The following is a 12705-nucleotide window of genomic DNA, read 5'->3' on the forward strand; positions in this document are numbered from 1 at the left end:
CTGTTTCAACCACAAACATTGTTAAGTGAAATTTCTAGCACCCTCAGCATGACAAGATGCACTATAACACATTTTTTTCCATCTTCCTGTGAGTGTGATGCTTTATCATAAATGATAAAGCATCACATGGTATTTTAAGTACTCATGCTACACTACCGTTCAAAAGTTTGGGGTCAGTACATTTTTGTTGTTTCTTTTTTTTTTAAAAGAAATTAATACTTTTATTCACCAAGGATGTGTTAAATTAATAATTAAAAGTTTATTAAAAGTTAATAATAAATAATTTACATTGTATTTTGAATAAACACTGTACTTTTTAAACTTGTTATTCATGAAAGAATCCTGAAAAATAAAATCACAGGTTCCAAAAAGTATTTGGCAGCACATCATAATAAATCAGCATATTAGAATGATTTCTGAAGGATCATGTGACGACTGGAGTAACAGCTGATAAAAATTCAGCTTTTCATCACAGGAATAAATTCTATTTTAAAGTATGTTAAAATAAAAAAACATTATTTTATATTGTAAAAACATTTTGCCACACATTGAGCTGTTCAGAAAAGATTCAAGAAGAACTGCTTCCTCATTTCTAATTCTCACAATCATCATTTTAAAAGTCTTTAAAGGTGCCATAGAATGAAAAACTGAATTTACCTTGGCATAGTTAAATAATTACAGTTCGGTACATGGACTTGACATACCATGAGTCTCAAACACCATCGTTTCCTCCTTCTTATATAAATCTAGTATTTGCAAAAGACCACCGAAAAATAGGTCAATTCCAACATAACAGACTGTTACGCAACATCCCCGAGATCGTTAATAGTTATGCCTCCAACATTTGCATCGCCCAATCATCAGTAATGTCAGTACATCAGTTAAACAACGTGAGTCACTCGAGGGACACGATTAGCTTAATGCTAGCGCTAGCCTGTTACATTGCAATACATAGGATTTCACTTACCACATAAACAGAGAGATGACTGCACTGATGATGGTGAATGATGGAGAAATAACTGCGTTGATGATAGCGAATGATTTACAGATCTTGAGAATCACTGAGGAGCAGCTCAACTTGTGTGGTAAAAAGCACTCCCTCTGCATTGTAACTTTACACAGAGCACATGGATCACAGTAATGAAACTAAAATATCCGCATATTAAAAGCGGCTAGAGCTCCTAATTAATTATATATTTTTATCCATATGCCAGCTATTGAGCTCTGTGAAACAACCAATCAGAGCAGAGCTCCTTAATATTCATGAAGCTTCCAAATAACAGAGCATTTCATTCTAGGGGCAAATCCTAGGGTTGTAAATGGACCTGTAAAACCATTTCTGGAGATTTTTTGCCCTTTCCTATGCCAAATACCTTCTATGTAGATATCAGAGAACAATTTAAAATATTCTCTCAATGCATTCTATGGCACCTTTAATGAATTTATAGATTGTGAAATGCAAATTCAGAAATGACTGTTTTGAATCAGAGTAAACCATGTGGCAATCAGAGAACTTGTACACCATATCTCCTAATTTCACAAAAGAGAGACAGTTTGTATCTCACCCAAAGCTCTGGAACTCTCTGAACTGAACTACTATGGTACATTCATTTATCTATCTATCTATCTATCTATCTATCTATCTATCTATCTATCTATCTATCTATCTATCTATCTATCTATCTATCTATCTATCTATCTATCTATCTATCTATCTATCTATCTATCTATCTATCTATATATATATATAAATGGAAGATTGGGGCAAATTTAACTCATTGTGTCTTCTGGCAAACATGCAAGTATCTTCTGTAGCTTCTGAAGAGCAGTACTCAATAAAAAAAAAAAGAAATATGATAATAAGTCAAACTAAGAGAAATGTACACATCTTCATTCTGTTTAAAAGTTTACACCCCAGGTTCTTAATGATCATGTTTCCTCGTGAAGCATCATTGAGCCTATGAACCTTCTGTAATAGATGCATATGTGTCCCTCAGTTGTCCTCAGTGTGAAAAGACGGATCCATGGCCTGTAACCTGAAGGTTGCGGGTTCGAGTCTCAATATTGGTAGGAATTGTAGGTGGTGGGATTGGATGTTAAGTCAGTGAATTAAGACACAATTCCTTGTTGAGGACACCTTAAGAGGGGAGGGTCAGAGCAGAAGATTTTAAAAGTTCAAAAATAATAATATATATACATACATATATATGTATATATATATATATATATATATATATATATATATATATATATATATATATTAAATAATAGCAAAAGTGTGAATAGTGAGATATAAACTCACAGTTACTCACAGTAACTGCATATTATTAAATCCAAATTGCAAGATAAAAACAGATTTCTGCCCTTTTTCTTAGAACTGCGAGTTTAAAACTCACAGTTGTGACTTTTTCTTGCGTGTTACAATGTCAGAATTGCGAAATATACACTCGAGAACATATCAGTATTTTTTCCCCCTCAAGATTGTAATTTATAATTTGCCAATGCGAGATATAATCTCACAATTCTAACTTTTTCTCAGAATTGCATGCTATAAACTCATTTGTGAGTTATAAAGTCAGAATTGCACGGCATAAACCCATAAGTCTGAGAAATAAAGTTGACTTTTGGAGATCAACACTTCTTGACTGGCAAGACGGCGTGCGGAAACTCAAACAGTGAAAGTGAGTTGTTCAAAAGCTTTCTTTTTAGTAAACTCTGTGTACACAAACAATGTTCTCAATGCTGGAGTTCATGTGTAGAGACCCAGGCGATACTTCGAGCAAAGTTTCATGGTGTGTCGAGCCTTTTTAGAGTTGTAAAAATATCAATTTTGATGTGCTCAAAGTTATGCCCCTAGTACTCCCATTCACCGACCATTGACCACAAAACTAAATCACGGTCGATCACAAAAACGGCTCGTTTGTCGTAATTATGCTTTTAGATATAAGTTTGCCTCATTTACAGTAAAAAAACTGCCCAGGTTGCATTTTGGCAATAGTTATCCTGTAAGTTAGCGATCTCCAACCCAGAATAAAAACTGCTCCAGAGCAGGGTAGTCATGTAGCGTAAATTAAAAAACAATCCACCTTCTTTGCTAAAGCTTAACATAAACTCACTTGGGTAAAAACTGAGACCGGCTTTGTGCAACAGCTCTTAGGTTTTGTTATTTTTTCCATATAGTTATGTATAAAACTGTATCTCTATACGAATCACTGTAAGTTTTAACCACGAATCTTAATGTACTGCCTTAGTACTGAATTTACCTAACTGGATATTCATGAACTGATCTCATTTTGTGTTCAATACAAAACAGTAAGTCACACAGCTCTGGAATGACATGATGAGTATGTGTGAATTGTTCATCTTCACCAACACCTACAACCTACAACTACATTTCACACCTCTGCCACAACAAACCAACAAATAAACAGCAACATTTGACAAACAACCCACAGACATACACTGATACTACCTCAACCACTCTACACAACTCTTTACAGCCAATCAGCTTTGTTAAAATAATATCATGCATGTCCACTAGGTCATGAAATGCAGGGCAGGTAACAGTCATCATTTCCTTGAAACAGGTCCTTTCTCAAGAGATGTTTTTTCCCCTCACACTTGGCCTACAATGAGAAAAATTATTTGATCCCCTGCTGATTTTGTATGTTTGCCCACTGACAAAAAGTTTATTTTAACAGTGAGGGGCACAAACTAACCCGGGGTTAAATGTAACACACGCGGTTTAAATATTTACACACATGCTAGCGTAACCAAATTTACTGTATTTATTAGTTGCCGTAGCAACACTATGCAGAGAAAAAAGAGCACCAAAATTCAAAAGCCTTTTGAAGATATCGCTGAATATTTATTTTACCATAGTAAAAGTGCATTTCTGGCTGAAGTGAACTTTCATTTCAGTTTTTAGTATTCATTTAAAATGAGACAAATCTGCTTTTATTTTAATCTCCAATTTGTTATTCATCAGTTTAGATAGTTTATTAATGCTTTGCAAACCAGCAGAAGACACTAACCTGTATTATATTCCAGTGGCGCAGATGGGGAACGTTGTAACACTGTTACAATATGCCCCACTGTTATTAAACTATACTATTCTATGACATTAGCAATGCAATTTACACTATTGACTTATTAGGATTAGAAAATAGCACAAGAAACAGGTGAATAAAGGCTGACAATCAATGTTTAATGTTCAGAAGTTATTATTTCAAGAAATGTAAAGCATTTTGGCTCATTTAAGTGTGTCGTATCTGTGTGTGGGGAGTGTTTTCTGAATGTCTAAATGTGTTTAATTTATTTGTCGACATTGTTTTGAACTACTGTATTGTTCAAGCATTGTTGCAATGTTTTCAAATTATATTATATATATATTTTTTAAAGTCATTACTTTATTTGAAAAAGTTAACACATGTATTTTATTGACAAAATATTTTAGTTTGTTGTGTATTTTTTTCATTCGATCAGATAACATTTTACGCTGTCATATGGTCGTGTTACAACGTGCCCCTCAGATGTTACAATGTACCCCACCTACGGGGCATGTTGTCACATTTCACGTTTTTTTAAATAACGAAAAGCGTATACACTGTAAATATGAAGCAAAGTGATATATTTATACTAGACAACTGTGAAAATAATGTGGATAAAAAAATGTACTCTGAACCCCACGTGGATTTTACATAAACTGTGAAATTCAAAAAGTGTTAGGTTGTGCCCCGCGCTCCCCTAGACCTACACAAGGTTGGAATGAGCTACAAAACCATTGTCAAGCAGCTTGGTTAGAAGGTGACAACAGTTGGTGTAATTATTTGCAAATGCAATAAACACAAAATAACTGTTAATCTCCCTCGGTCTGGGGCTCCATGCAAGATCTCACCTCGTGGAGTTTTAATGATCATGAGAACGGTGAGGAATCAGCCCAGAACTACACAAGAGGATCTTGTCAAAGATCTCAAATCAGCTGGGACTATAGTCATCAAGAAAACAATTGTTAACACACAATGCTGTGAAGGATTGAAATCCTGCAGCACCCGCAAGGTCCCCCCGCTCAAGAAAGCACATGTACAGGCCCATCTGAAGTTTGCCAATGAACATCTGAATGATTCAGAGAACTGGGTGGAAGTTCTGTGCTCAGATGAGAGCAAAATCGAGCTCATTTGGCATCAACTCGACTCGCCGTGTTTGGAGGAGAAGGAATGCTGCCTATTTACCTAAAAACACCATCCACACCGTCAAACATGGAGGTGGAAACATTATGCTTTGGGGGTGTTTTTCTGCTAAGGGGACAGGACAACTGCACCGCATCAAATGATTGACGGGGCCATGTACCCTCAAATCTTGGGTGAGAACCTCCTTCCCTCAGCCAGGGCATTGAAAATGGGCAAGGCAACAAGGGAGTGGCTCAAGAAGAAGCACATTAAGGTCCTGGAGTGGCTTAGCCAGTCTCCAGATGGCTAACCAATGAGGGTCTGAGTCTGACCAATGAGGGTTTTGTCACCAAGTACAAAGTCATGTTTTGACTTTATTTCACTCTTTAAAATACAATTTTTTTTAAATGCATTTTTTCTGGATTTCTGGTTTTGTTTTGTTGTTGTTATTCTGTCTCTAACTGTTCAAATAAACCTACCATTAAAATTATAAACTGATCATATCTTTATCAGTGGGAAAATGTGCAAAATTAACAGGGGATCGCATAATTTTTTCCCTCACTGTACAATAAATATAGCTTAACATTTTCAAACTGTTGTGTTTAAAAGGATGTAAAAATGTTGTCTGAACATATCAGTCACTGTGAGTATGACATGGCAAGGGAGGAAATGGATGTGTGGTCGTGTTGATCTCAGGACCAAATTTTGTTGCAGAACATCAGCCTTTTTGCATCTTAAGCAATAGTGTACACTACTGACGCAAACTCATAATTTCTACATATCTTATTTTATATAAACTTGAAATTATGTAAAATTATGCCAGGGTGGCAGTTTTTAAGCATATTTCATAAATCAATTGTATTCTGAAGCACAGTGTAAAAAAAATGAAATATTTGATAGATATCTCCAAGTTATTGGTGTTAATCTGGCACCTAGTGCTAATTTTCTTAATTAATATGACAAACCCTATTTAACTGGCAACATTCCTCCAATTTTCACTGAGATTGCAAGATGGCGGATTAATGATGGTGACTAAAACCCTGCAACAGGAGGTTGTCCAGATGAAGGCCAAAGGGTTGACCCTTTCAGCAACTAAATTGCTCATTCCAAATCTATGATTTCTTGAATATTGCAGGTTTACAGTGACACTAATTAATTCCTCAAAAATGACTGATATAGATTTTCTCATTTTGATGCAAAACTCACTTTTACATGTTGTTTGAACATTAATGTGTGTTGGCAGTTTGTGTACACAACCACCCTACAATGATAAAAATCCACCTAGTGGTATTTATTTTAATCTTTAAAAGTAATATCCCCTTTTTAAAATCAGGTCATTCTCAGCTTCTTGTCGGTGTGACGACACACAGACAGAGGCCACTCCCACGATAGTTGATTGACATGAGCGCCTTACCTTAGACCGGCCCTCACCGAGCTGAAACAGTCCGACTCCGATCGCCATTGTGTGACTCAGGTGCAGGATTGAACGATTGAGGTGTTCTGTTGTTGGATGTAATAATGAACATAGCAGTCGTCATTTACTCCCGACATCTGAGCCGCTGAAGATGCAGAGGAAAACATTACTTTAGTTTTTAAAAGGAAAGTGCCGATCCCGATCGACATATGTCTCTATGTTCGTAAAAATTGTTCCTGATACAGCTAAATGCGGCTAAATGCAGCTAAAGTAAACATTACCTCTCATAATCCCACAGCAGAGAGGGGCAGGGTGAGCAGAGCTCATTTGCATTTAAAGGGACCATGCAATAAAATGAGTTGAGTTTTTGCAGAGCTGATTTTGACAATGTAAAAGGTTGTTTTTTTACACTACTATTGAGAATTTTTAAACAAAGTATATTATAGACTTTTCATTAAGACCCTAAATAATCATATCAACTTGTGATGACTCTTTTAAATGAAAACACCGTGATTGACGCTGTACATCAATAATGATTATTTCAGTGACATTGTTACAATAAAATGGTATTAGAAATTGCTTTGGCTAAATAATTGTTAATTTAAAGCATTTGTTCATCACATGAGTAGCCTGTTATTTTCTAAACGGTATTAGGGGAGGTTTTGTGCGCCACCTAAATGAGTGATGATGAGTGTGTGAATGTGGGAACTGTTGGTCTAAATGCCCACATTCATGTCAGATGGGCCCATGCCCTTGTTAGATGGTGACATATTTGGTAATCAGTCTAACTGAAGTTTGCTTAGTTTTTCCGCTGAAACTGTTGTGGTCATGTGTAGCATAGTTTTATCTGGTACTTACTCAGCCTTACCTGGCATCTGGAAGAAGAAGAAAAAAACTCTTAACATTTAACCCATTTCTAGTTCAGTTTATAGGGTTGTTTAATTTTCAGAATTACACTGGGTAATGTTTGAGTTGGGCTTGTTTGCATGGTTTAGTTGGCCCCTACTGGTTGTAGTGGTAAACTACATGCTTTGGCTGAAAAGAGCACCTTAGTCCACTGAAATCCATTTGTTCAACATTTTTTGGGGTTGGTAAGATTTCTGTTTTTGAAAGAAGTCTCTTAGGCTCACTAAGGCTGCATGCATTTGATTATTAACACAATATAAAAAGTAATATTTTGAAATTTTATTAGTAGTACATCAGTAGATGTTTTAGTAGTAGAGTGGTTCATAAAAGCATGAAATGACATTTTTCTCTCAGCATAGTCTGTGAGACGTCATTCAGAAATGGCATTATCTTATCAGGCTTGGCACTTTAAATAACGTTATAGTATACGACTGTAGTAGGAACTCTGTCCTAGATATGGCAGAAGTCTCGTGGTTAGCCACAAGAACCCTTCAGTTATCTGAAACTATGTCCAAATGTCATTCACATCTGTCATAGTGGCCTGAACTACTTATACATGCAATGATTTAAACATTAACTTTTCAGTTCAATTTCAGTTTAATTTGATTAATTTCATAGCAGTGCTCTTATCAAAAAGCATCTGCAGCTTGTTAGAAAGATTTTATATAGACAAAGCAATGCACTAGTATGAAACGAATGTGGCAAAATTCATTTCATCGTCTTAAGTATAAACTCTAAATATTTGAATACCATTTTGATTATTTATTTTAGATTTTAAACACTTGATTTAGCTTAATAGTTAGAAAACAATACAAAAATAAAAGATAACACAGATAATTGTTTTATTCATATATTTTATTTAGTTTTCACTGTAATGCTTTTACAGTAATTATTTTTTTCTCATTCAGAAATTTTCATGAGCTTGATCACGTACAACAATGAACTCCTTTATGGGTGGCTTTGGCCTGGAACAAACCAAACAAAAAAAATTATTCAAAATCTCTTCAGTTAAATAATGTATCACCATGTAACTGTTGGAAAAAAGAGATGATTATAAACTTTTGGAGTGGGTATTTCTGTATACCTACTTGCAGATACGAATTTTAGCACAGATGGCTTTTGGCCCATCATCCGTCATCAGCTCATCAACCAGAGTGTGCAAATACTTCTGAACAAAGCGCTTGCACTGAGCTCTCAGCAGCCTAATTTTCTCACAGGTGTTGTTCAGTTTGGTTTTGATTTCATCCTGAGGGTAAATATGCATTTAGTCTAAAGTCAATGTGAGATGCACGGTCAGTTCAATAATGTGATATCAATCAAGTCACTCACCGGCGTTGCGTTAGATGAGATTCGCTTTTTCACTTTATTCATTATGGATTTGCATATTGAGCACCCAATAGATGACTGTGGTTTCATCATTTCGACATCAGCCTGAAAAACATCACAATAAAAACACAAATATGTCAAGACCGGACAAATCAACATATGTGTGAAAAAAAATATATGCACCGAGCCTTGTTGAATAGATCCATCATGTGCATCAATTATTTGCACACGGCTGTTATTTTAAAGTATATACTTATTCAACAAACTATTGTTATCAGGAGATGCTTACAGAGAATTCTTCATCTTCGTCCTCAGCAGAGTCCACTTCACGAATCTCCCAATGAGCTGCACAGACTGCGAATAAATGGACAACAATTAATGTTAAAACAACTGATTCAGGCGTAAAACAAATAATTACATTATACCACAGAATACGTCATTTTAGAACAGAATTAGTGATTATTTTACCTGCATATGCGAGCAAGCTGACAAGTAAGATGTTGCGGAGCATCTTAGCAGATGATTTCTAACGGCCTGAAGACGAAGCTTTCAGAATGTGAACCTCAATGATCCTCAGAAGCCTGTGGAGCTCTTTTTATAGAGCTCTGCATCAACCGCAAAGGAGTGTTGTTTTCCAACCACAAACCACAGATGCGTCGAACATGTTTAATAAAAGAATCTGTTGGAATTGTGAGTAATATTCTGATAAAACATATTCACAACTTTGCTGCTGTTTTTTTTTTAACTTCATTCATCAAAGAAACCTAAAAAAAAATGCATCACAGTTTTCACAAAACTATAAAGCAGCACAACTGTTTTCGTCATAAATAATAGGAAACATGTTACATTTTAAAATGTATTTTATTGTTTATCAAATAAATGCAGACTTGGTGAGCATAAGAGACTTCTTTTATAAACATTTTGAAGGATAGTGTACATTTAATCTTCACATTCGTGATTGTTTTCTACTGAAAGGACCTGCACACAAGAACAAAAACTGATCAAAAAAAGATAACTTGTGTTAAATTGCTATTTAAATGACCAGCAAGTTACTTTTGTTAGGAAAGCAAAGGACAATGACCCCACACTGCTTGAGGGTTTGTTAGGCTCCATTGGTGCTGGGCATTTTTTAAAGGATTCTGATGGTTACAAGTTTCTATTTATAGTTTTTCCCTGTCTGTGCCTTTGTCAAATATGCATGAAACACTTGCAGAACCACTGCATTTTAATCACAAAAATCTGCAGCAAGAACAGAATGGTCTGACCTTAGGTTTCTGAAAATATACTACATAAAACATGCCTGCACGATAAAGAAACAGCATATGGGCTGAATGAGAGTGCAAATTCCCTCTCTGCCAGCAGGTGGCACTTATGGAACAGCGGAAATATAGTTTCCTTGGTTAAAGGGATAGTTTACCCAAAAATGAAAATATGCTTATCTTCCTCCCTCCAGGGCATCCAAGATGTAGGTGACTTAGTTTCTTCAGTAGAACACAAACAAAGATTTTTTTTTAACTCAAACCTCGCAGTCTGTCAGTCATATAATGGCAGTCAATGGGCACCAAATCTTTAAGAGTAAAAAAAAACATTAAACCCTGCTGCTCGTGATGATACATTGAGGTGTTAAGACACAAAACGATCGGTCTGCAAGAAACTGAACAGTATTTATGTTATTATTTACCTTTGATCCACTGCAACATTCAACTGTATTGAGTGCGTTCACAACAGCGCGTGACCCAGATAAACATCACATTTTCATTTTTGGGTAAACTATCCCTTTAAGCAAGTAAACAAAGAACCGCTGCACTTTTAAATTCTACATTAATATGCATATGAAGGTAAGATGAAAAGAAAATACCATCTTATTTAAACTCAGTTCACCTCAGAGATACATTTATATAAACCCTTACCCCCAATTCAGAATCTAGGATTTTGTTTCAGTATTTCACGGATGGTGAAGTGAGTTTGCTCTGCCTGCAACAGTACTTCCTCCTCTTTGGGTTCGTCTTTAACGTCTCTGGCCTGTTAATGGCAGTTTACAGTTGGCTTATTTGCACAGTTAAAGAATTAGTTGTGTGTAATTAATATTTTTTAAAGTTACCAACCATTAGTCAGAAGTGTATGGAGTTAACAGGGATTTCTTCTCGATTCACAATGCTGTCTACGTTGCCTACCCACTTGTACTGTCACGATTTGGTCAGTTACCCGGATACGTTTCCATAGTTTGCGATACTCGGATGTAAACAACATCATGGATTGCACAGTTAATTTACTACTAAATATGTTGTTCTGCTAATTTGTGCTGTCTAAACCATGGCACCATGTGTGGAAGCTGCTAAATCATATAGAGAAGGACTTTATGAGCAGGAAAGAGCAGTATTAATTAAGATATTAGCCTAATAGTTTACCTATGACCAGAAATGATAAGAGCAAACACGAAAGTTGTCAAGAATCTTGTCCAGGAAATCCTGGTTCAATTCCAATCACAAATGCCTTTTGCTCCTTAAGTTTTTTTCTACTCTTCTCCTTGATTTGTTATAACTTTTGGCAGGCTATAGTACTCCAAATGTTTTTCCAGGTCCAACCAATTAGTACAGCCCAAAACATGACAATAATTGACCATTTTCAGCAGCAATAATCAGCTAAATATGCAAGTTACATTCGGTTTAGTGGCACTGTTTACATTCAGTGCCACCAAAATGGCTGATTGATAACGGGTTGTGAAAACACTATTCGGTTTTTTCAAACCAATAGTATGCTACATCAACCATGTTATTTCTGAAGAACAACTCAAAATACCACATGTACCACAATTATTACACAAAATTAAGTAAGTGACACAAGTAACACTTACGTCACAAGTCACTTTTATGGGTTGCCTTCATTAACTCAGCTTGACTGCCAACTATTTCAGATAAAGAGTGTCTTTCGGGGATTGGAAGTGTTTCTGGGTGCCTGTTGGACACTAAACACATTTTCTTGGATGGTGGTGCGTAGGAAAGATCAAGGATGTCATCATGGTGTGTGTGTCGCCTTATATCTTCTAACAGATCTGTAAGGCGATTGGTTAGTGAATCTAGAAATGTCCCATCCTGTATGTGGCATGCCAATTCTGATATCTCCTTTAACAAGGTACCACACTTTTCTCTTTTTTCTGTTTTAGGAGTGGTCATGATGGGCTCTGATGTAGCAGCAGGAGACGGACATCTCTCTGGACTGGGATAGTTCTCCTGATTCTTCAGGAGATCAGCAGGAAGTGTCCCAGATTGTCCCAGGCAAATCTTGTCAAATGTAAAGAGAGGGTTTGTCCGATACGCGGCGCTCAGATTTTCCCAACCCCAGCCAGGAACTAAGGTAAAAACAGCACAGAAATGCTGGCACGGTAGAAGATGTCTCTGCCAGTCCATGCATGTACATGAAGGCATCTTGTTGTCATTTCCAAAGTTCACCTGATGCTTTTCCAGTGAATATATATATATATATATATATATATATATATATATATATATATATATATATATATATATATATATTAGTATGATTAATATACCATACAATATCATATAATTTTTGTTTTGTGAAATATATATATATATATATTTCACAAAACAAAAATTATATATTACATTAGTATAAATAGTACTACAGTATTACAACATTTGTTTTTGTACAGCAATACAATATTACTATTATTACAATTATAAAACTTATTACTACTGTTGTTCTTTAACTCTTAAAAATAATAATTAAAATAATCTATTTACTCATGTTATCTAATAAATATATTTGTGTTATTTTTTGGGATAATCACACTAAAAAACTGTCACTAACCACTTACTTTCATTCAGCAAAATATACTATTTTATTTCTTTATTCAGGCTTGGGATGAAA

General features: G+C 35.5%; 1 protein-coding gene and 1 long non-coding RNA gene across 2 annotated transcripts in view; both read right to left on the minus strand.

The window, feature by feature from the left end:
• Window positions 1-8392: 8392 nt before the first annotated feature.
• LOC141295235 (antimicrobial peptide NK-lysin-like) lies at window positions 8393-9509 on the minus strand. Its single transcript, XM_073826449.1, has 5 exons — window positions 9283-9509; window positions 9104-9168; window positions 8818-8919; window positions 8577-8734; window positions 8393-8453 (listed from the first exon to the last, which is right to left on the minus strand). Exons 1-5 carry the CDS (start codon window positions 9323-9325, stop codon window positions 8393-8395), a joined length of 429 nt encoding a protein of 142 aa, XP_073682550.1. The 5' UTR covers window positions 9326-9509.
• Window positions 9510-12624: 3115 nt separating this feature from the next.
• The window catches only part of LOC141295274 (uncharacterized), a 2744-nt gene continuing 2663 nt past the window's right edge, over window positions 12625-12705 (minus strand). The window contains exon 3 of the long non-coding RNA XR_012341032.1: window positions 12625-12705. This exon is cut by the window's right edge and continues 526 nt beyond it. This is a non-coding gene — a long non-coding RNA (uncharacterized lncRNA).

Source organism: Garra rufa, chromosome 21, assembly GCF_049309525.1.
Source record: "Garra rufa chromosome 21, GarRuf1.0, whole genome shotgun sequence".
Taxonomy (NCBI): domain Eukaryota; kingdom Metazoa; phylum Chordata; class Actinopteri; order Cypriniformes; family Cyprinidae; genus Garra; species Garra rufa.